This window comes from Neoarius graeffei, chromosome 18 (assembly GCF_027579695.1).
Source record: "Neoarius graeffei isolate fNeoGra1 chromosome 18, fNeoGra1.pri, whole genome shotgun sequence".
In the NCBI taxonomy this organism is placed as follows: Eukaryota; Metazoa; Chordata; class Actinopteri; order Siluriformes; family Ariidae; genus Neoarius; species Neoarius graeffei.
This window is the reverse complement of record NC_083586.1, coordinates 3,739,422-3,765,582: the sequence shown is the minus strand read 5'-3', so window position 1 is coordinate 3,765,582 and position 26,161 is coordinate 3,739,422. Positions and strand designations below refer to the sequence as shown.

General features: G+C 42.7%; 1 protein-coding gene across 1 annotated transcript in view; it reads left to right on the top strand.

The window, feature by feature from the left end:
* Positions 1-26,161, top strand: part of LOC132865856 (zinc finger protein 850-like) — a 1,522,149-nt gene that overhangs the window by 1,053,432 nt on the left and 442,556 nt on the right. Inside the window, exons 8-9 of the mRNA XM_060898348.1 lie at positions 17,404-18,570; positions 20,285-20,663. Of these exons, the coding sequence (XP_060754331.1) occupies positions 17,404-18,570; positions 20,285-20,663 (1,546 nt within the window). The remainder of the gene's footprint in view (positions 1-17,403; positions 18,571-20,284; positions 20,664-26,161) is intronic.

Genomic DNA, 26,161 nt, shown 5'->3' with positions numbered 1-26,161 from the left:
TGATGTTGAAATGGCGAGCCAATATGTTTTACCATGCAAACAAGAAGTGTATCATAAATTCACCATGCATTGCCTGATATGGCTAAAACTTCACGTTGTAAGCCGTACTGGTTCTGATGACATCCACATGCTCAAAGTGACCCTCTGGTATAGTGGCACCATTTGGACCTGAACAGTAATTACTCCACTGGCAAAAAATTAAAACTCATGAAATTTGGTACACACCTCAATCCTGGCCATCATTATTCAGGGATGGAAGCATGGCACCAGTTGTGTCCAGGGGACTCCATAGTGCCCCATACGTCATTGAGACTCATGAGATTTGATAGGTGTGTGGAGTGCCCCTAGATGAACAAAATTGCAATATACAATGCATCAGCCATACTCAACAGGAAGTGACTTATTTTTGGCTTTGTGCATTTTGACATGTTAGAATTTTGACATGCTCATCCAAGGCAGTTTGCTGTGTTCATGCCATATTTGGTGTACAGGATGTCAAGATGTTGCTGATGTTAAATTGCAAAGGGATTTGTGATATCTTGCAAGATGGTGTAGTGGTTAGCATGGTCGCCTCACAGCAAGAAGGTTCCGGGTTCGAACCCATCGGCCGGCGAGGGCCTTTCTGTGTGGAGTTTAGATTTTCTCCCCATGTCTGCGTGGGTTTCCTCCGGGTGCTCCGGTTTCCCCCACAATCCAAAGACATGCAGTTAGGTTGACATGAGGTGCCCTTGAGCAAGGTACCTGACCCCTGACTGCTCCCCGGGTGCTCTGGTGTGGCTGCCCACTGCTCTGAGTGTGTGTGTGTGTTCACTGCTTCAGATGGGTTAAATGCAGAGGATGAATTTCACTGTGCTTGAAGTGTGCATGTGACAAATAAAGGTTTCTTCTTCTTTAAGATGTTGAAATGGCTAAACAATAAATTTGTGTTCCGTCATGTAAACAGAAAGTGTGTCATAAATTCACCATGCATTGTCTGATATAGCTCAAACTTCACAGGTTATAGGATATAATGGTTCTTATGATGGGCACATGCCCAAACTGACCCTCTGGTATAGCGCCACCATTTGCAGATGGACAGTAATGACTCCACTGCCAAAAAATTAATCACTGGTGGTGCATACATCAGATACCCAGGCTTTTGTTTCACATCTCAGTGCATTGTTTGATGAGCAAATGTAACTGGTCGCAGAACCGGAGGTGCGAGGGCCCATCATTGCCACTTGCAGCTATATTTTCTTCTCCTCTTCTTCTTTATTTATTAATTTTTTTTCCTCTGCGGAAGAACTCGTTTTTGAGGCACTTGTGATGCTCGAAAACTCGTGTGTAAAATCACATAGTTACACTGATCAAGGGACTAGGCATGGTCCCAAAGCTCTATAGCGCCCCCGAGAACAAGCTATGGTTCATAGAACCATAAATGAAGTTGCTCGGATCAGCATGAGATCTGGTGTGATCCATACTCCTTGTGATACAGGACAAAGTTCACTTAGTTGTATATGACTCCGCCCAACATGAAGTCAGCCATGTTGGATGGAATGTGGGATTTTGAAATTTTCCCGCACTGTTTTGAGGGGCTTAGGATGGGTAAGAACTCATGAAATTTTGCACATAAATTTGTCCTATAATACAATTTGAGTGAATATGGTAAATTAGGGGCGGCACGGTGGTGTAGCGGTTAGCGCTGTCGCCTCACAGCAAGAAGGTCCATGTTCAAGCCCCGTGGCTGGCGAGGGCCTTTCTGTGCGGAGTTTGCATGTTCTCCCTGTGTCCGCGTGAATTTCCTCCGGGTGCTCCGGTTTCCCCCACAGTCCAAAGACATGCAGGTTAGGTTAACTGGTGACTCTAAATTGACCGTAGGTGTGAATGTGAATGGTTGTCTATGTCTATGTGTCAGCCCTGTGATGACCTGGCGACTTGTCCAGGGTGTACCCTGCCTTTCGCCCGTAGTCAGCTGGGATAGGCTCCAGCTTGCCTGCAACCCTGTAGAAGGATAAAGCGGCTAGAGATAATGAGATGAGATGGTAAATTAGTCTAGATAGGCTTCATTAACTCTATAGTGCCACCTAGTTCAAAAATACATATTTTTGAACATGTACACCTTGTACATATTCAAAAACTCATGAAATTTGGTACACGTCAGTCATACGCCCTGAAACAGCCATAGGGGCTTGACCCCAGGTTTGTCTGGGGGAATCCATAGTACCCCCATATGTCATGGAGGCTCCTGCCTGGTATATAGTTTCACCTATCCATGTCAAATTTGGGGTGTGTGTGTGCAGTGCCCCGAGATGAACAAAATTGCCTGTACATTGCATCAGTCATACTCAACAGGAAGTGAGATATTTTTGGTTTTATGTGTTTTGACACGTTATCTTTTAACGAACTCCTCCTAGGCTGTTTGTTGGATCCATGCCATGTTTGGTATACATCATGTCAAGATGTTGCTGATGTCAAATTACGAAGGGATTTGCGATATGTCGCAAGATGTTGAAATGGCAAACCAATAAATTTATACGTTACCCCACACAAACAGGAAATGAGTCATAAATTCACCATGCATTGCCTGATATGGCTCAAACTTGACAGGTTATAGGATATGGTTCTGAAGATATGTACATGCCCAAAGACTCCCTCTGGTATAGTGCCACCATTTGGACATGGACAGTAATGACTCCATTGCCAAAACGTTACATTTTGATGTACTCTTCCTTGGCGGTTTGTTGGATTCATGCCATATTTGGTATACATCATGTCAAGATGTTGCTGATTTTAAGTTGTGAAGGGATTTACAATATCTTGCAAGATGCTGAAAGGAAAAGAAAGAACATGGTTAAAATACAGTTATGAAGATGGTTTATATCATAATCTAACGATTCATGCGAATAATTGAAAATAAGGCGCTCACACAGCTAAGATATCCATCTCTGAAAGTCAATTTCTATGCAGAATTCCCCTATCATCGAATGCCGCCATTGAAAATATTTTAACCAATCAGAAAAATCTCCCCCGATCATTTGCGGCAATGCTCTGACGTCACTTGGGCATAGCACATGGAAGCTCCGCATGTAGTATTTTATATTCATGGTACAAGTTGCGCTGCCGTGACAGCCTCATGCTGTGGACTGTAACCTTGCTAGACTACCTACAAACAGATCTGCATACAATCTGACTTACCTAAATCTGTCGAAGAGGCAAGTGTGAGAGTTTTTACACATTCCTGGCAGCATAAGCACTCATTAGCATGCTTCAGCCATGTGTGATCACAACATTTGCACGAACACCATTGTGTGTTGCCCATCCGTTGTTCCTCCTCAGCTTCAGGATCTGAAGAGCTGGCTTCCTGTTCTGATTCTTCTTGAGAATCACCTTCCTCAACTCTTGGCTTAAACAGATAGGCTTGTAGGCCAGTAGAATCTGCAATGAATTTGTACTCGCTCCCTTCCGAGTCACTTTCCGCCATCTTGTCTGCAGAAGTTGATTACCACTTAAAGGCCAACCAAGTTGAAAATTACCCTACCCTTCTTTTATTTTAAACAAATAGTGGTTTTCACATTCATTTGCCGCACAGGGACAGGCCTCTCACGGGCTGACTGAAATGGTCCTTTGGGTGCAAAAACGGTACATTCACAGCTCATGTGCTCAGAATGTTTTGAAGAAAATTGTTTCACTCAAACAACTCTGATGCACCGGCCATTAGGAATACCATGATCTGGATTAGGAATCCAGATGCGGTTCCTGCAGTCTTTAGCCAAAAAGTGGACAACAAACAAGACAACATGGTCAGTAGTCCGCCAAAGAGAAGTTCAAAGGGTAAGAAAACACTTTTTATAGCTTCCCTAACTTTTTATTAAGCAATATGTTATTTTGAGTTACTTTGGGCATAAATGTAATAATTGCTGATGCATCTAAGCAGCTTAATGTTTGTTTTATGATGGGTGCCTTGCTTTGATTTAGTGTTGTCAAAAAAGACTCAGTAATAACTAACTAAACCAACTCTATAATAAAACAATAACTCTATATTGTTCACTTGTGTGTAACCAATTGATGGGGTAATACTTGTTTATCATGATCATCATCACTATCCGTGTCATTGTCCGAAATACTCTAGGAAATCAGTGAAGAAATGGCGCTGGCACTGTGGTCCATTTTGTCGAATATGGTTGTGTACTGTAAGTGACGTCACACTTTACGGAAACCATTCGGAAAGCAGCTCGGCAATATTTCCGCCTTTTTCTGTACAAGTGTGATTATAACGCATAGTTTCAACCTCATTTTACAGGTAAAGAGTTTGGGTTTGTCTGTAAGTCAGGGTTGCATCTCATTAATACGCAATTTCAGATGTACAGTGAAAAAATTGACATTGTCATCTTAGTAGAACTTTCACTTTGCCCCTTCAGTACTGAAGAGTGACACTCAGCCTTGCACTCAAGTGACGTCACGCATCGCCCTTCCAACAGGCAACATGGCAGCCTACTGGTGGCATTAGAGCAGTGATACAAAAATGCTCACAACTTTCTCATAAATGGTCAAACATGCCTGAAACTTTTCTTACAGGCTTTCAATGTTACAAGCTACCAACCCATGCATGTATTTACGTTGCATTTTCCATTCCTTGAAATGGCGTACCAATAAATTTGTTACGTCACACAAACAGGAATCGTCATAAATTCACCATGCATTGCCTGATATGGCTAAAAATTCACAGGTTATAGGATATGATGGTTCTGATGATATCCACATGCCCAATTTGGCCCTCTGGTATCACGCCACCATTTGGATTGGGACAGTAATGATTCCGTTGCCTAATAAAAACTTTGACTCATGAAATTTGGTACTTGCATCAGTCCTGGCCACCACTACTCAGGGATAGAGGCTTGATCCCGGGTGTTTTCAGGGGACTCCATAGCGCCCCCACATGTCATTGAGACTTTTGCCCGGTATATAGTTTCACCTATCCATGTCAGAATTGGTAGGTGTGTGGGGTGCCCCAAGATGAACAAAAGTGAAATACACATTGCTTTAGCCAATTGACTTGCAACAGGATTTGTGGTATTTGGCACAATGTTGAAAAGGCGAACCAATAAATTTGTATGTTTCGCCATGCAAACGGGAAGTGTGTTATAAATTCGCCATGCATTGCCTGATGTAGCTAATACTTCACAGATTATAAGACATCAGGGTTCTGATGATATCCCCATGCCCAAAGTGAGCCTCTCATGTAGCGCTGCCATTTGGCCCTGGACAGTAATGATTCCATTGCCAAAAACTCTGACTCATGAAATTTGGAGCACACATCAGTCCTGGCCACTGTGACTCAGGGATAGAGGCTTGGCCTTGAGTGCGAGGGCCCTGTATTGCCACTAGCTGCTATATTTGGTTGTTCAAATAGAGAAATAGATAAGTTATTATGGTCTCCCCGCTATCGACAAAAATGTTAACAAACAGAAGCAAATGCTTCAAGAACAATGAAGATATGAGTGGTTAGACAGAATACGACGAGAGGAGCTAAGCCTGAAAACTCCAGAGAAATTTGTGATTGTTTTAAAATGTATTTTTTTTTAAATAGAAAGTTAAAAGTGAGTATGGAAGAGTTTGCTTAAGATTCTCATTTTATTTTTTTTTTCTGCTTGAATTCAAGTTAGCTTCTTCATGAAAGTGGTTTGATTTTCTTACAGGTGAAGCGGCTTCTTTATTCGACACAGAAAACCCAGACTGGGCACCAAGCAAACAATCTGGACATAATTTGGTAAAAAATCCAACAGGGAGCAACGTGCCAGACATATCCTGAAAGAATAGAACAGATTAAGAGCAGAGAGCACTGAAGCTTTGCTTCTGTTATCAAAGGAACCCAGTCCTGCACAAAATGTCACCATGGAGTCAGAGTGTTGTAATGAACCCACAGTTAGAGAGAGTTCTACACAAACGTACTTAACTTTAGAACTGCTGCATACATGTGAAATGGAAATAAATCAACTGAGACAGGAAAAAACTGTTTTGGATAAAATTGTTACGGTCCTTTACACACTTATCAGCCTGTGTGACTCAGCTGTGCCTTTGAATAGAAAATAAATGAGGAGGGAACTGAACATTAACCGTTTATTGAAATTATCATTACAAGGGTGATTTATAGATTATATTTAACGATAGGTACAACTGGAATGTGCTGAGTCTGTTAGTGTTTGTAATTATTGTACCATCCACTATTAGATAAAATAAAAAAAATCTTAGAATATTGTTTGAAAGTCTAGAGCAAGATGTTTTGTTATTTTACAAATAATAGCACTTCAGATATTGTTTTAACAATAAGTATCACTGGAGTGCAAATAGCTCTATACCTAGATGTCCTTGGGATTGTTGAGACATGGAGGGGTGGGAATAAGATATTATCCACAGTTCAGGCCAGAGTCCTTTGAGAGTAAATGCTTTGGCTTTTGCAACATTCTGTTCCCAAAAGCTGATGTCAGGAAAAAGTCTTTGCACAAAGGTTTTCTTGCGTTTGTATTTTTTTAAACTGGTCTTTCATGTAGGGACTCTTCAGGGGGAAAAAGAAAGTATGTTCCAACATGTAGCTAATGCTAGCCCACAAATCTACACCGTCACTTCAGTCGTTTTGAGGAATTTTGTAAGGATCATAACTGCTAATAAACTCCAATTTCCACGTGTATCTATCTTACACTTCTTTCTGACTAAGATTATCCAAGTAATCTCGTAGTAGAGCTTTTTTTCACTGTAGTTTTCTTTGGACAACAGCAACAGATGCCAGACATCTTTGCTTGGCTTCAGTATGTAAACAAAGTTCACTTGTCCCCCAGTATAGGGTAGTGGTGGTTGCTAACGTAAATGTGATGTTAGTGCAAGGGGTCTATAGACTGAAAGAGCTTCTACCCAAGAGCCATAATTGCACTAAACACTGCTTGTTTTAAAGGGATCGTGCAATTAAATACAGCAATGTGTCAATGTCTTTTTTTAGAGTTTGAGTTAATATATATTATATGGGGGCAGCACGGTGGTGTAGTGGTTAGCACTGTCGCCTCACAGCAAGAAAGTCCGGGTTTGAGTCCCGTGGCCAGCGAGGGCCTTTCTGTGTGGAGTTTGCATGTTTTCCCCGTGTCCGCATGGGTTTCCTCCTGGTGCTCCGGTTTCCCCCACAGTCCAAAGACATGCAGGTTAGGTTAACTGGTGACTCTAAATTGAGCGTAGGTGTGAATGTGAGTGTGAATGGTTGTCTGTGTCTATGTGTCAGCCCTGTGATGACCTGGCGACTTGTCCAGGGTGTACCCCGCCTTTCGCCCGTAGTCAGCTGGGATAGGCTCCAGCTTGCCTGCGACCCTGTAGAAGGATAAAGCAGCTAGAGATAATGAGATTTATTTATTTATTTATTATTTTTAATAAGCAGATGTTGCACTGGTAGGATGGCATCCAATTTCATTGTACAATGTGCAATGACAGATGTATTCAAATTTGGAGATTTCTGTCTCATGATTCCTCCTTCCACACACACTTGCCACATTAGTTCACTCCCCATCAACATGCTCCGAGGATATGTCACACAATCATGGTCATCTACTTTTACATTTTGAGTTGAGAGGGATTTCTTTCACAGATACCCTAACTTGCAAGAGAACAGATACAGGTAGGTGTTCCACTGACATTATTTATTTAAAAAAAAAGACAGATAGAATAACTACAGTGGTGCTTGAAAGTTTGGGAACCTTTTAGAATTTTCTATGTTTCTGCATAAATATGCCCTAAAACATGATCAGATTTTCACACAAGTCCTAAAAGTAGATAAAGAGAACCCAGTTAAACAAATGAGAGAAAAATATTAAACTTGGTCATTTATTTGTTGAGAAAAATGATCCAATATTACATATCTGTGAGTGGCAAAAGTATATGAACCTTTGCTTTCAGTATCTGGTGTGACCCCCTTGTGCAGGAATAACTGCAACTAAACGTTTCCGGTAACTGTTGATCGGTCCTGCACACTGGCTTGGAGGAATTTTAGCCCATTCCTCCGTACACAACAGCTTTAACTCTGGGATGTTGGTGGGTTTCCTTTCATGAACTGCTCACTTCAGGTCCTTCCACAACATTTCGGTTGGATAAAGGTCAGGACATTGACCTGGCCATTCCGAAACATTCACTTTATTCTCTTTTCTTTGGTAGAATGACTTGTGTGCTTAGGATCGTTGTCTTGCTGCATGACCCACCTTCTCTTGAGATTCAGTTCATGGACAGATGTCCCGACATTTTCCTTTAGAATTTGCTGGTATAATTCAGAATTCATTGTTCCATCAATAATGGCAAGCCATCCTGGCCCAGATGCAGCAAAACAGGCCCAAACCATGAGACCAAAACACAAGGGACAGATGTGTATCAGAGAGGTCTGATTCACAGCACAGCTTTGCCATGTCAGACTTAAAGCCTTTTATAAGAAACCTTTCCTTTGCCTAAATTCTGATAAAGCCTTGCCTGCATTTTCCTATAGTTACTAAATTCATCTCAGAGCTTGTCGGCTGTTTTGTGAATCTTAAGATACAGTCAAGAACCTTTTAATTCAGCCTTCATGAGGCTTAATAATATTGGCATGAGCCATCTTTCTTGTTTCTGTATACCTCATTTAAAGGCATAGATTGATTTTAGTAAAGAAAATATAAATGTGGTATTTTTCTCCAGGTATACAGGAGCATGCAGTGTGAAGAATACATTGATGCCAAAAGAGAGATGCATGTGAATTGGATGAGGTGAGAAATACACCAGCTCTTGGGCCGTTTTAGTGATTTTGATTTTACAGTTCCTCATTTGTTGGAAGAACTTTATCTTCTTGCTGTCACTGATATCTCTGCCATGCTTTCTCCAAGTCTCTGATCTGATTTTTACCTTTTCTGGAATGTTGCCTCACTCTTTTAGATATGTGAATTGTGCCCGTAATGAAGAAGAACAGAATCTTGTGGCATTTCGGTATCGAGGGGGAATTCTGTATCGTTGCTGTCGACCCATTAACCCAGGACAGGAGCTCTTGGTGTGGTATGAAGAGGAGCACACCAAAGAACTCAGTCCTGCACCTATAGGAACAACCAGACAGCAAGGTGTTACTTTTGTCTAAGAGGTTATAGAGGTTATTTTCTGCATTATCTTGTGACATTTCTGAGCCTAACAGTGTTTCTGGAATGAAAGCTGTTGTACAATGCAATCTGCAGTAACCAGAGCACTCCCCCAGAGGACTCATTTTGGCATGTTCCACCAACCAGGTAGGTTTTCTCTATCATATGACAGTAACCAACCAGAGAGGGTAAAGTCACCCCACTGCAATATCCTGCTATTGCGAAACTGACTATATAGTAAACCACAAAATACTGTTGCAGTTTTATTCATCAGGCACAATTTAACCAGAAGTAGCGTAAAATGCGTGGCCTGTGGATCCCAAGTGGTACAGCAGAAAACTGTTGCCCCCATCATCCTCCCCATAATCCAGATATTGCCACTTTCGAATCCTGATGATGCCACAGTCATCTGTGGTTGGGAGCTCAAGAGAGCAAAATTGTCTGGGCTCTTAGGGAGGTAGAGATGGTATGCTGTCTCTTCCCTGCCCTGTCAATTATACTAGCCAGTCATGGGTGTGTGTGTGAGAGCACATACAGTATTAATAGAAATTGAGTGGATTGGGTTTTCCTCCGAGTGTGCTTTCTCCCCCCTGACATTGTATGAGTAAAATATGCAGTCAGCTGGTCAACTGGTATTACTTATCTCAGAGGAAGCATGTGATGGCCCTCCCTGGTTGGTAGCTGTTATGTGATACTGGAGAGCAGTCTGATGGGTGGGAATTGACCATGGCTAAATTAGGGAGAAGACTGGGGAGAAATCAAGGAGGAAAAAAGGCCCTGTCACAGGAAACACACAATATTGGATAATGCTGTCAGACCTCCCCATATTACAGAAACGGGGGGGGGGATACATTATAATACTGTAATATGTCCCTGATGTGGGTGGAGTACAGAAGCATGGCAGGGAGGAGCTGATGTTCTCACACATTTTATTTTTACTATTTTCATTGCTTTTCAGCTTCATTCACTCACTCACTGCTCACACACAGACACACACATGTTCTGGTTGGGAAAGCACCCTTCTCTTTGCTCTCCCTCCTTTTCTAACCTCCACTGTCACTGCAACAAACACACACACAACATTAATTATTGATTGACAACAGGTGCATTGACTTTGCCACTGACCTTCCCTGGCCCCACCCTCCATTCACAAACTGACACTAGGCCATGCCCCCACTGCCACATAACCCCTGACAGGATAGGAATTCCACCACCACCATCTGTGCCTGTGGACTACCTCGAATTTAAAAGGCTAGAGGGCAAGATACCAACAGGTGATCCACGCATTGGCGTGGTTCATGATGTACAGCACGGGATGTTCCTCGCCCTCCACCTCCTGGGACAAAACAGCCCCCAGCCCTCTGTCCAATGCGTCCGTCTGCAAAATAAAAGGGAGAGAGAAGTCAAGGGAGTGTAAAAGTGGCCCCCCACACAGTGCAGCTTTTACCTTGGTTGAAAGCCTGTTGGCACTGTTCCGTCCACTGGACCAGATCTGGTGCTCCCTTTTTAGTGAGATCAGTCAGCAGGCTGGTGATGTCTGAATAATTAGGTATGAACCTATGATAGTAGCCAGCCAGCCCCAGAAACGGCCTCACAACCCTTTTCAGTCTTGGGCAGGCCGCAATCGCTGCAGTTTTGTCAATTTGGGGATGCACCTGCCCATGACCTCAAGTGGAAACCCAGATACCATACTTCCACTCACCCAATTGCACACGTTTTCAGGTTAGCTCTGAGCCCCGCATGTCTCAGCAAGTCTAGGACGGCCCCTAAAGTGTTCAAGGTGCTGCTGCCAATCATTGCTGTATACGTATCATAATGTCATCAAGGTACATTGCTGCATACGCGGCATGGGGACGGAGGATCTTGTCCATGAGCCACTGGAACGTAGCAGGAGCCCCAAATAACCCAAAAGAAAGCATGACAAACTGGTGTAATCCAAATGGTGTGGAAAAGGCCATTTTCTCTCTGTATAGAAGAGTCAAGGGGATCTGCCAATATCCCTTTGTAAAATCCAGTGTCGAATAAAAGCGAGCTACAGGCTCGTAGACTACAGGCAAGTCAACACGGTGTCTAAATTCGATGCATACCCAATGCCTCGCATTGATAAGTTGCTTGATTGGTTAATCAAGCAACTTATCAATGCGAGGCATTGGGTATGCGTCGAATTTAGACACCGTGTTGACTTGCCTGTAGTCTACACAGAACTGGACCGACCTATCGGTCTTAGGTACCAGGTCCACCGGGCTGCTCCAGTCATTGTGTGACTCCTTGATTATGCCTATGTTGAGCATGGCCTTGAGTTCATCCCAAACCACCTTTTTCTGTGTTTGGGTAAGGGTAGCTATGCACCACCACCCCTGGGGACATCTCAATGTGGTGTTCTATGAGGTGGGTGTGGCTGGGAAGGGGCAAGAACACGTCGGATAACTCTTTGCAACTTGGCAACCTCTGTGAGTTGGGCCAGTGAGAGGTGGTCTCCACAAGGGACCGGAGTGGCTTGGGTCGTTGGTTTGGTTGTTTTTACCTCCGATCCCAGCTTCTCTGGAAGTACCTATGCCAACGCCACAGGGACCCTCTCGTTCCAATGTTTTAAGTGGTTGAAGTGGTATATTTGCAGAGCCCTGCCCCGATCCATTCGCTTCACCTCATAGTCAATGTCCCCAATTTGCCGTGTGATCTTGAGGGGCCCTTGCCATTTGGCAACTAATTTGGAGCATGAAGTGGGCAATAACACAAGTACTTTGTTTCCCGGAGTGAACTCCCTAAGGTTCCTAGGTTAAATATGTGAGGGTGTGGAGCTTTGCGTGCAGGTCGAGAACGTACTGAATTTCGTTCTTGCTGGTTGAAGGTCCCTCCTCCCAATTTTCCTGCAGCACATCCAAAATGCTGCATGGTTTTCGCCCATATAATAATTCAAATGGTGAAAACCCCATGGAGGCTTGTGAGACTTCTCGTACTGCGAATAACAGGGGCTGGAGCCATTTATCCCAATTGCATGCATCTTCACTTACAAACTTCCAAACCCTACTAAATCATCTGTTTGTGGGTGATGGATGCTGGTGTGGATAGATTTAATTCCCTACAGCTCACGAAGTGTGTGTGGCATAAACATAGTGCCTTGGTCTGTCAGGATTTCTTTAGGAATCCTGACCTGGGAGAGAACATGGAAGAGTGCTTCCGCAACACTGCATGCCTCTGCACACAGTGCAGAGCATGGCCTGCTTCTGGATATCGTGTTGCATAGTCCACCAGAACTAAAATAAAGCAATATACTTGTACTGACTGATCTAATGGCCTGACGAGATCCATACCAATTCTCTCGAATGGGGTCTTGATTAGAGGGAGCAAGCGCAAAGGCACTTTTGGATTGACCGTGAGATTTACTAATTGGCATTCGTGGCATGCCGCACACCACCAATGAATGTCCCCGCAAGCCTCTGGCCAATAGAACGCACCATTATTCGGTAGGGTGCATCAGTTGCTCTCACTTTCATAAAATCTGATGCATTTTTGTTTGGGTGTTCCTTTTCACCAATAAAGACATCCTGTAAAATTTTTTGACCCTATTCAAAAGTCTAATAGTGGCACCATGAGGTTCATTTTTTGCCAAAAAATGCTTATTTTATGTTTTCGCGTAAGGTTTGAATCACAATGTTGGACTCCATTTATTGATTTCTTGTGACCCAGAGATCATGTTAAGAACCTTTGCAAGGGATTGAGAAGCATTAATGTGATTCATAATACATTTGTATTGTTTAAAAGTAGTTGAATAATGATTCAATGAACAGCTAAAACTCAAACTGTGCTTGATAATATATTTAGAATATGTACTAAAAATGTGTATCTAAGATATTTGGTATACTCTATAAGGTGCCATAATGTTCCATGAAAAGTGATTGAAATTTTGTCATAAAAGTCATAAAATAACAGCTTTTTCATAACTTTGAGCTTCTGGTGCCACCATTAAACTTTTGAATTTTGTCAAAATATTTCACCCAGTGTGTTTTCTTACCAAAAGGAACATAAAAACAAAAATGCATCATGATCGGAGGAGCTTTTCATTTTTAGGGGGCAACTGATGCACCCTATTATTCGGGGTAGTTTTATATCCTGTCCTAGGTGTCCAGCCTATGGCTCTTAGGGATTAACAACTGGTGTTATCTGTTCACCAGTTTGAGTGTCCTGCATCACTTGATACAGCCTGTCCTTATTAGTGAAATACAGGAAGGAGGGTGTCATATTTAGCTAGAGAGTTTGACCATCCATTACTTTCACTTGGTCAAACGCATGACGCAAATTCTTGTCTCGCGACTGTTCTAATAGGAAATCCTCAAGGGAATCCCCAAGAGAGGGAGGAGGGGCTAGCTGCTCCTTACTCTTTGCATTGCACTGATGTAGACAGCTCTGTGACAGCTTCCCCAGTCAATGCCACACCGGGATCCCCCCATGACGTGGGACGCAGGACCCACCCCTTATTGTGTGTTCTATTAAATTTCTGAATCCCGGCCAATCAGTCCCCAAAATCAGAGGGTGGGTGAGACGAGGATTAACTGCCATCTTTATGCTTTTGTCCCTGAAATAGAATATGGATCGGCACTAGAGGATAATTATGAACATCCCCATGCATGCACACAACCTTCACTGCTTGTGCTGTCCCCAATGCCTCACCTTGCACCAGGCTTTGGTGGATTGAGGTCTGATGTATCCCCTTGGACACTTCCCAGTATACGATACGCTCCGGCCCGATAGGGGGCAGTCTCTGGCGCGTAGGGGATCCAGATCACAACTCCCACCTACATTGTGGAGCACTGACTCTGGAGATGTCCCAGCTCCCCGCGTCGCCAGCATACCAGCCCAGACTTTCCCTCTGCACCAGTGTTATGGGCATCACTCACCTGGGGTGGAGAAGAGACAGACTTGGAAGAAGAACACGGGAGACACCATGGGTATGGTGGGCCAGCTGGAGGGGAGCCACCCCCCATCTCCGCAGTGGGGGAATGGGGTGGGGATGGGAAGAGGAGGGAGGGGGAAGGAGAGAGAAAAAGAGAAAAGGCCTGCTGTTGGAACCGCTGCCAGATGGTCCTCTGCCAACTCGATGGCTTGACCCAGTAACACCGGGTGATGACACTGGACCCACTCCGCCGTTCCTTCCAGAAGACCCGCAGTGAAGTGCTCCAGTGTCACCAGGTCGATGATCCCCTCAGCATCACAGTTGTTTGCCCTCTGCCACTGCCAGCAGGCGTCCTGGAGCTGTTGGCCAAATGCAAACGGCTGGCCGACCTTCTCCAATGTCAGTGTCCAGAAGCACTGACGATGTTCCAGGGCGTGGCTGACACACTGCAGGATGGCTCACTTCAGGTCCACGTATATGAGCCAACTGTTGGCGGGGAGCTGCTGCATGGCGAGCTGCACCTTGCAGGTCAGTAGTGGAAGTAGGCATGCTGCTTGATTGGCCACCCCCAGGCTTCGGCAGCTTGCTCGAAGAGAGCGATGAAGGCCTGTGGATCATCATGTGAGCCCATCTTCGTGAGGGTGAGGTGGGGAGGGTCTGCTGCGGTGGCAATCCAGGCCCCCGCCAAGACAAGCAGAATGCCTGGCGATCTTCCTGCTGGGCCAGCATCAAGGATTCAAAGCATTGCTCTTGTTCCTTCCGGAAGGCAGTCAGCATTTGATGCTGGTTCTACTGGGTGGTAACAAGGGCATGGATGAGATCCTTAAATGGGGAGGACTGCATGTGGTGATTCCCTTCCATACTCCTGGCTTTCAGCACCACTATAGTACCGTATTTTTGGGACTATAAGGTGCACTTAAAATCCTTAAATTTTCTCAAAAATTGACAGTGTGCCTTATAATCCAGCGCGCCTTATGTATGATTACTTGTTGTGCTTACTGACCTATTTTATGTGGTACAATGCGCTCAAAAATTTGTCGAAATGTGTAAGTACGACTTTGGTAAGCAACGAAGCTGCTCTGCTCAATGGATATTCGGAGCATTATGGTACGCTGTGTCACTACCTGATCGGCCCCATAACAGGACCCCTGAGCAGTCTACAAGACTGCCTGACTGTAATGTCTAAACTAGAAGTGCATTCATGTAAGGCAGCCCGGGCCCGGAGTACACGCTAGCAACAATAAACCAATCAGAGAACAGTATTTAGCATGTTTACCCCCGCCACTTTTTATACATAATATGTACTGTGCTTCAACATTATATTACAGTACGTTTGTGTGTACGTAAAAGGACCCCCAAAATGGCACCTGTTAAGAGGCATGCTTACGAAGCGGGTTTCAAGCGGGTTGGAAGAGGAATGAATCAATAAGTGAGTGTATTTTTCTGTACCAGTATTTGTTGTTACAATTGAGTGGAATAAAGTTTGATTTACCGGACTGCGTTGTTTTGCTTAATGCGCCTTACAATCCGGTGCGCCTTATGTGTGAACATAGACACGTTAATTCACAGTGCGCCTTATAATCCGGTGCGCCTTATCGCCCGGAAAATACGGTATGTCCCTGATGTGGGTGGAGTACAGAAGCATGGCAGGCGGGAGCTGATGTTCACACGCACTTTTTTATTTTTACTATTTACCTTGCTTTTCAGCTTCATTTGCTCACTTGCTCATTGCTCATACACAAACACACACTTGTTCTGGTCGGGAGAGCTCCCTTCTCTTCGCGCTCTTCCATCATGCTGATGTTAGAAAAGGAGGGATCCTTTTCTAACCTCCACTGTCACTGCAACAAATACGCACACAACATTTAATTGACAACAGGTGCATTGACTTTGCCACTCACCTTCCCTGGTCATGCCCCTGCTGCCACAAATACATTCAGTGCAATCCAACCAGCTGGTTGAACACACATGCAGCATACCTGAACCAAGTGAAGTTGTTAATTGGCTAATGCACATGTCAGTCAAACCCATCAACCATTATACAAATCAACTGGAACACATTTGCTTTATTTCAGGAGTATATGTGATGATGCTTATATTATCAAGCAATTTAACAAGCAATAACATTTTTAGTATTTTTATGGAATTCAGTGATTCCACAAGTCATGCCATGGAGAAATAATGTTTTAATTATGTTTATTTTTAGCTCCTCAAACTCTTGTAGCTGAAGAACTTCAACATGTTAAGGGACAAATAGCATCATATGAATGAATAATTAAACAGGTGGAAGTTTGGTTGCTTTATTACTACAAACCACACCGTGGCATTCTTCAAATACTGCAGTAAGGAAATTCCTATACTACTGCAGAACTATTTGAATGCCATCTGAATCGTTGCAGTCTGTCCCTTTTTTATACGCCTACATTTTTATTTAATTAAATGACTAATGTCTTAATTTCTGGATGTTGGCTTTCTTTCTTTCATCAGTTACATTAATATGAATCAACTAGGTTTCACAAAATCCCACAATTTTTAATTTCATTAAATTTGTGTGTTATTGAAATTAATGTTTTAAACTTGACAACCTAATCCATATGAAAAATACAGACTTTCTTGTGTAAATGCTACTAGAAACCATTTGCAAATAAATCTATTCATATCCAGCATGATAAATAAGGCCCATTTTTGGATCTTTGAATGCAAGGGCTGAGTTTCCGTCATAATCCTGGACGAGCTGTAAATAAGGCAAGGCTTGCCATTAACTAGACTTGACATTAGATCAAACAGAAACCAACAACTCCCCCTTGGTCGCTCAGACCCACGGGGCTATGGCCAATGCTGTGCATAGCTGCTGTTCTAGTATCTTTATTGAATCTACAGTACCAGTACTCCTAGTTAGAGACTGCTGTATGTTAGTCCTCAAACTTTTTTGTCTCAGTCTTGATTCATGTAGAATCTTGAATGTTTGAGGTTCAGTAAAAATGCTCCCTTACATTGGGTTAGTGTTATATTTTATAATCTTGTTTCATTTCATGTTCAATTTCTGATTTTTGTCCTTTCACTTCTCCAGAAATAAAGAAGACTTTGCTGCAGGTCTTTTCCTGCTCCACATGTCCTCGTTCCTATGCATCTCAAATTTACCTTGACAAACACATCCAGAGATGCCACTATGAAGAGTATGTGAGACTGCAGGAATCAGGAGAGATTAAATATGAGCTTCAGATCCCCTCCAAATGTTCCAGTAGTCAGCCAACATCGTCTGATGCTCTCAGTTTTGACGCTTCTCATAATGATATACAGAAGGAATTTCACCACTGCTCAGACTGTGGAAAGAGTTTTGGTCATCAGAATGCACTCAAGACACACCAGTGCAGTCACACAGGAGAGAAGCTGTTTCACTGCACACAGTGTGGGAAGAGTTTTACTCGTCAGAGTGCTCTCCAACTACACCAGCGCATTCACTCAGGAGAGAAACCATATCGCTGCTCACAGTGTGGGAAGAGTTTTATTCAGCAGAGTGCTCTCCAACAACACCAGCGCATTCACACAGGAGAGAAGCCGTATCACTGCTCACAGTGTGGGAAGAGTTTTACTCAGCAGAGTAATCTCCAAACACACCAGCGCATTCACACAGGAGAGAAGCCGCATCACTGCTCACAGTGTGGGAAGAGTTTTACTCAGCAGAGTGATCTCCAAAAACACCAGCGCGTTCACACAGGAGTGAAGCCGTATCACTGCTCACAGTGTGGAAAGAGTTTTACTCAGCAGAGTGCTCTCCAACAACACCAGCGCATTCACACAGGAGAGAAGCCGTATCACTGCTCACAGTGTGGAAAGAGTTTTACTCAGCAGAGTAATCTCCAGCGACACCAGCACATTCACACAGGAGAGAAGCCGTATCACTGCTCACAGTGTGGGAAGAGTTTTACTCATCAGAGTGCTCTCCAACGACACCAGCGCATTCACACAGGAGAGAAACCGTATCACTGCTCACAGTGTGGGAAGAGTTTTACTCATCAGAGTGCTCTCCAAACACACCAGCGCATTCACACAGGAGAGAAGCCGTATCGCTGCTCACAGTGTGGGAAGAGTTTTACTTCTCAGAGTCATCTCCAACATCATCAGCGCATTCACACAGGAGAGAAGCCGCATCACTGCTCACAGTGTGGGAAGAGTTTTACTCGTCAGAGTGCTCTCCAACTACACCAGCGCATTCACTCAGGAGAGAAACCATATCGCTGCTCACAGTGTGGGAAGAATTTTACTCAGCAGAGTGCTCTCCAACAACACCAGCGCATTCACACAGGAGAGAAGCCGTATCACTGCTCACAGTGTGGGAAGAGTTTTACTCAGCAGAGTAATCTCCAAACACACCAGCGCATTCACACAGGAGAGAAGCCGCATCACTGCTCACAGTGTGGGAAGAGTTTTACTCAGCAGAGTGATCTCCAAAAACACCAGCGCGTTCACACAGGAGTGAAGCCGTATCACTGCTCACAGTGTGGGAAGAGTTTTATTCGTCAGAGTCATCTCCAAACACACCAGCGCATTCACACAGGAGAGAAGCCGCCACTGGCGGCTCGTTAATAGGGGCGATTTGGGCGACGCACTCCCAAACAGGGAGGGAGATTTTTTTTTATCACTCCTACTACCACGGCAACAGTAATGTCATTGTCCAATCAGGCTAAGGTCGCGCCTGGTGTAGCCACGCCCTTTTGGGGCGATTTCTGTCAGGTTCAGATTTGCCCCAAAATCTCCCATTGACAGTAATGGTACGTACGTTTTTTTCGAAAATCATGCTCCCAATACATTTTCTATTAGGTTTTATGTGCTCGCACAAGCAGTGTGCTTACGTCATACGCCTGTTGTGCCGCGCAAGTGTTGCCAGATTGGGCAGTTTTAAGTGGATTTTGGCGGGTTTTTAACATAATTTTGGGCTGGAAAACGCAACTTGCGCAGGAAATGTGTGAACATTCTATGAAGAAGATGGTGAGTGTTGAGTGCAACAATACGATAGCATCTCTGAAAGAAGTTCCCTTTAGTTGTCGTTCCAATGAGGAGAAAACGGCAATCAAACAGCTAGGACCTCCTAGACTGAATTTAAACATCAAGCAAGTGTCTACGAAGGGGGAGAAGACCTACTCAAGAGGTTTTAACAAGAACTGGTACCACCAGAAAACTTGGCTAGCTGGCTGTGATGTAGTCAATGCTCTTTTTTGCTACCCTTGCGTTCTCTTCCACCCTGGAAGCAGCACAGCAGACGGTACAGTGACGGTACATTTGAATTTACTAGGCAAAAGGTTTTTGTGTGTGTGTGTGTGTGTGTGTGTGTGTGTTACCAATGGCAGTTTAACATTGCCATGCTTGGAATATTTCAGTAGCCTCAAGTTCTCTCTGACTTGGTATAAATTAAGCATATTTTCAGTTTTTATATATTGTACAGTATATGTGTTCATTGGAGCCAGCAGCACCTTAACTTTTTTCCAACTTGTTAAGCCAAGTTGCACTGACTACAAAACCTTGTGTAACCTTGTGTGTATATAGCTAAATAACTAAAGCCTTTTGTGTTCATTGACATGCTTGTAATACTTTAAATTTCCTTTTAAGGCATGGCTCTCTGGAGGAATTCTTGGGGAAAAAACTGCAGAATTTATTTAGAATTATTATTTGTTGTTAAAATGGTGCAATTCCATATAAAAAAACACATAATTAAGCTGCACATGTTTGTTTGATGGTTATGCTTTTCTTCATCTTTTTCAAAACTTAAATAAACACTTGTTTTGGATTTATATCCTGCCACTTTAATTGCATTCTTTAGAATGAAGAAATTAGAATATGTTTATAATTAAAAATTTGTGTCTACTTATTATAGAATACTGGAAAAATATGAGAAAATAAATGAGTAAAGTAATATTAATTGATTGTGATGCCAAATGTTTTGCTTTGAAGGCTTCACAATGAATCTTCCTTAGTTTTAGCCTGGCAAGCCAGACTCAATGTGAATATTTGCCACTCGTAGGCAAAAATATTTTTGGCCGCTAGGCGGGAGGGTCTAGTTTACTAGGCTACCTTAGTTTGCCACCTTTAACTTGCTCAGTGTTGCCACCTAGTGGAGAGAAGAGATATTGTCTGTATCGATATCTGAATTTACCAGGCAAAAACAAGTTCGGCCAATTGATTTGCTACCTAGGTCAATTTACTTCAGTCCTGTGGACATTTATGGTCCGTGTAGACATAACGGGGGAAAATTGCCCCCCCTGAAAAAAAATTCAGGAGCCGCCACTGGAAGCCACATCACTGCTCACAGTGTGGGAAGAGTTTTACTCGTCAGAGTGATCTCCAAAAACACCAGCGCATTCACTCAGGAGAGAAACCATATCGCTGCTCACAGTGTGGGAAGAGTTTTACTCACCAGAGTCATCTACAACAACACCAGCGCATTTACACAGGAGAGAAGCCGTATCACTGCTCACAGTGTGGGAAGAGTTTTACTCATCAGAGTGCTCTCCAAACACACCAGCGCCTTCACTCAGGAGAGAAGCCGTATCACTGCTCACAGTGTGGGAGTAGTTTTACTCATCAGAGTAATCTCCAACAACACCAGCGCATTCACACAGGAGAAAAACCGTATCACTGCTCACAGTGTGGGAAGAGTTTTACTCATCGGTGTTCTCCCCAACACCACCAGCGCCTTCACTCAGGAGAGAAGCTGCATCACTGATCAGTCTGGAAAGATGTTTACTTATTCAGTTACATGTAAAACCTACAAGTGCACCAACTTGTAGACATTGCATGATTTTAAATTTGTCAAATTAAATATAGTTATTATTACAGTTTTGGCTGAAAATGACCTGTACTTTGAACTTTATTGTTCATGTTATAAGACTGTTTTAAAATATGTAACCTTATAGTGATGTTTAAAACAAGACTATTATTGTTTTCTTTTGATCTTAAGTAGTCATTAATTACCACCATACAAGTGACAATTAAACTGCACCACTATTATCAATGTGGATCAAACCAAATGAGTATGGACCATTTTGAAATGAAGCTGTTCCAGCTATATGCATCCACCTTGTCTCACTGGTAGAGGAGAAGCCATCAGTTATTTATAATGATAATCTAGGAATCGTACAAAAACCTGAACAAAAATTCAGTATGTTTGAAGTTCTTTATCCTAATATATGTAGCCAAAAAAATAATTCTACCTGGTCAATTCAGCTAATTATTATTTCCTGACCCGTGGTCTATATTCTGAAGTTCTTTCTGAATTTGCGAATTTCATCTCAAACCTGGTTGTTTATTGAGACAAGAGATTGTTAGAGACATTATTTGTTTTGATCACCTGGAAGAGACTGAGAACAGCATTCCTGTCCATTCTAGATTCAGTAGGGGTTAATGAGAGTGTCACAGGATCTAACCCTATTTTTTTGAGGTTTTTGTATGTTTCCTAATCGTCACATTCTTGATCTAATACTTGCATTTGTATTAAATATAGAAAATATAGTCACACTTATACAGTCTGAAGCTCCCTCAGACCATTACCTCATCTCTTTTGAAATGTCTTAATATATCAGGGTGTCCGCAGAGTCTAAAAAAGTCTAAAATTACACATTTTCAATTTTAGGCCTAAAAAAGTCTAAAATACAGAGATATTTTGCACTGTTGGTCTAAAATCTCATTTGGGTAATTTAAGACCTAGGTTACATGCAGAATATAGATGTATGATAGATGTAAAAATTATTATCCGTCCATTTCCCGTCCATCACCCACGTCGGTCTGTTTTTTTTTTCTTTATGGTAGCAGTTATGGTCCGTGTAGTTCTGTATGAAATGTCACTGTTAGCGGAATGCACAATAAAACTACAGACGTGAAACGCAAATACGTAGTGTCGTCACCGGATGTAAGCAAGCAGTCTGGTCTGTATGTGCTGTATGTGAGTGCGAAGCGGGAATAGTTGTGAACTTGTGAATAGTTGCGAAGTAATGTACATGAAACGAATGGCAGCAGGACAAAACAAAAGGAATGGGCAAGTGTAGATTTAATAACTGCTGGCTCGAACGACAGGATTTTGCAGACTGGCTCAAACGTGTTCCTGACGATGACACTGAGGCGTACTGCTCGTTGTGCAAGAGGGCATTGAAGCTCGGGACCCTGGGCATGAGGGCACTCGATTCATACGTTAAATCAAGTAAACACCAGGCCTCTCTGAAATCAGCACGTGAGTCTCGTGGAATTGTCCAGTTCTGTTCTGTGGCAGGCACATCCACAAATGATACGTCAAATGATATACGTGACCTAATGGGCTCGACACAAACGATGAAGGCAGAAGTTCTTTGGGCATTGAACACCGTGGCGAAGCACCAATCTTACAGAGCTAACGACAACATCGGGGAACTGTTCCAAGTAATGTTTCCCGATTCGATAATCGCCAAAACATTCCAGTGCAGAAAAGACAAGACTGACTATATCATTCGATTTGGAGTGGCAGAGTTCATCAAAAAAGATCTAATTTCAAAGGTGTCCGGGCCATTTGTGATCATGTTTGATGAAAGTCTCAACTGTGCATCAAAGAAAAAACAACTGGATCTTCACATACGGTACTGGAATGGGGGCCAGGTACACTCCAGGTACCTTGGGTCACGGTTTATGGGCCATGCCACAGCAAATGACTTGCTGAAGGAGGTCAAAGTAAGTAGTGTTTTTATATTAGAATAATTATATGAGCTTTATTTATTTAATCTAATTTCACCATTTCAGCTCATTACCACCTTTTCTAGCTGTAAATAACTGCATTAAATCTGTAAATACTATACTAATCTGTACATACTGAATTTTATCTGTACATATATATTTCACTTTGGCTATTTGCGCTTATGATTATATGATTAACTGCATTCTGTTACCCTGTATTTATACATGTGCACAATTAGATTACATCACTGGCAGGGGCGCAGATAGGATTTTTGAACTGGGGGGGCCTGAGCTGTCAGCAAATGATTCCATTTTTTGTAAATGCATATATATATATATATATATATATATATATATATACACACAGTGGGGCAAAAAAGTATTTAGTCAGTCACCAATTGTGCAAGTTCTCCCACTTAAAAAGATGAGAGAGGCCTGTAATTTTCATCATAGGTATACCTCAACTATGAGAGACAAAATGAGAAAAAAAAAATCCAGAAAATCACATTGTCTGATTTTTAAAGAATTTATTTGCAAATTATGGTGGAAAATAAGTATTTGGTCAATAACAAAAGTTCATCTCAATACTTTGTTATATACCCTTTGTTGGCAATGACAGAGGTCAAACGTTTTCTGTAAGTCTTCACAAGGTTTTCACACACTGTTGCTGGTATTTTGGCCCATTCCTCCATGCAGATCTCCTCTAGAGCAGTGATGTTTTGAGGCTGTCGCTGGGCAACACGGACTTTCAACTCCCTCCAAAGATTTTCTATGGGGTTGAGATCTGGAGACTGGCTAGGCCACTCCAGGACCTTGAAATGCTTCTTACGAAGCCACTCCTTTATTGCCCGGGTGGTGTGTTTGGGATCATTGTCATGCTGAAAGACCCAGCCATGTTTCATCTTCAATGCCCTTGCTGACGGAAGGAGGTTTTCACTCAAAATCTCATGATACATAGCCCCATTCATTCTTTCCTTTACACGGATCAGTTGTCCTGGTCCCTTTGCAGAAAAACAGCCCCAAAGCATGATGTTTCCACCCCCATGCTTCACAGTAGGCATGGTGTTCTTTGGATGCAACTCAGCATTCTTTCTCCTCCAAACACGACAAGTTGAGTTTTTACCAAAAAGTTCTATTTTGGTTTCATCTTACCATATGACATTCTCCCAATCCTCTTCTGGATCATCCAAATGCTCTCTAGCAAACTTCAGACAGGCCTGGACATGTACTGGCTTAAGCAGGGGGACATGTCTGGCACTGCAAGATTTGAGTCCCTGGCGGTGTAGTGTGTTACTGATGGTAGCCTTTGTTACTTTGGTCCCAGCTCTCTGCAGGTCATTCACTAGGTCCCCCCGTGTGGTTCTGTGATTTTTGCTCACCGTTCTTGTGATCATTTTGACCCCACGGGGTAAGATCTTGCATGGAGCCCCAGATCGAGGGAGATTATCAGTGGTCTTGTACGTCTTCCATTTTCTAATAATTGCTCCCACAGTTGATTTCTTCACACCAAGCTGCTTACCTATTGCAGATTCAGTCTTCCCAGCCTGGTGCAGGTCTACAATTTTGTTTCTGGTGTCCTTTGACAGTTCTTTGGTCTTGGCCATAGTGGAGTTTGGAGTGTGACTGTTTGAGGTTGTGGACAGGTATCTTTTATACTGATAACGAGTTCAAACAGGTGCCATTAATACAGGTAACGCGTGGAGGACAGAGGAGCCTCTTACAATTAATTCATTAAAAATCCTACAATATGATTTCCTGAATTCTTTCCCCCCATTCTGTCTCTCATAGTTGAAGTGTACCTATGATGAAAATTACAGGCCTCTCTCATCTTTTTAAGTGGGAGAACTTGCACAATTGGTGGCTGACTAAATACTTTTTTGCCCCACTGTGTGTGTGTGTGTATATATATATGTATGTATATATATATATATATATATATATATATATATATATATATATATATATATATATATGTGTGTGTGTGTGTGTACTGAAGCTTCAATATACATTCGAATTGTGAGTTTTCTAACTGAATGAACATTGGTAGACAAAGGCCTACCTGGTCAACATTGCTCGGTTTTTGAAAAAACGCTGTAGCTAATTGTTTTTTGTTTTTTCATTGTTGACCCCACCAGGGATTGCCTGCAGGCCAGGAGGACAATGTTAACATCTTGAATCTCATAATTTCAGTTAACAGTTGCTGCTTACTAAAATAACATTATACATAAAAATAACAGCATTAAAAGATATTCACCTACAGCCTAGAATGCTGTTATTTTACATTTAGCCTACTTCAGGTAAGTCCAAATTCCTTCTTATTATTATCAGACTAGCTACTCAACATTACAAAACAAGTATTTGTCACATCTGGGAAAGGCAACAGGCATAGGATATTTACATCTTTTGGTTCTTGAAACAAACGCTGTGATTTTTTTCTTCCCCTCTTCTCTGGCTTAATGTGGCAGAAAGATCACCAGCTCGGTCATTAGACAGTTGTTTATGATCACTATGGTTACCATGACAGGCAAAGTCCCCAGCTCCCCTTAGGACCCCGGGGTCGAGATGGTGCGTTACATTTACATTGGAAGTCGGAACTTGGAGCTCCGAGCAACATAACCTCAGAAATGAGCGCTTCCCAGTTTAAAAACTGGGACATCATGGAACATGGAATTAAAAAAAAATGTCCAGTTAATGAAATGAAACGAAAACCCCAACGTTTATGCTGGGAGATGCTGGATTTCAATGCTTTTCCGACTTCAAACTTCCAACTTACGAGTACAACTGAACGCACCATTAGTCGCAGCAGAAACACCGCTGCTATCAAATGGATGAGCTGTGCAGTGTTATTAACCGAGAATTACGTGGAAAATGAACACCTTGCTTTCCCAACTCTGCAAGGATCTGCTCCAGCCTACACCAATTCAAGAAGGGGAAAATGTGGATTGATCACTGACAAGGCTGCTGCTGCTGCTGCCATTTCAACTTTGTGTTGCAGTGTAAGTTAGTCTAAGTAACGGAACATTAATCCTCACTTTTTCTACCTATGTGTGGTGCCTTACGTAGGGACGGTGGGTGGGGGGGGACAGATGGGGGTCACTATAAATCTGGGGGGGACATGTCCCCCCATCCCCCGTGCTATCTGCGCCCTTGATCACCGGTACATCAGATTCAACTTTAATGACTTTACTGACAATGACATAATAAACAGACGCATTCAGGCTTTGTACATTAAGGAAGTAATTTCGAATGAATGTAGAATGTGGTGTAGTGTAGGGTAAATTGTTTTTGTGTGTTTTTTTAAATATGTACATTTGATTGATTGGTTGATTGTTTCATTCCCTTAGGAATGTGTGGACCAGCTGGACCTCAAAGTTGTTATCAATCTCCATGGATGGTCCCAATGTAAACTTGAAATTCTTTGACCTTTTCCAGTCTGATTACGCTGACCTTTATGGGGGTTCTAGGCTCATTT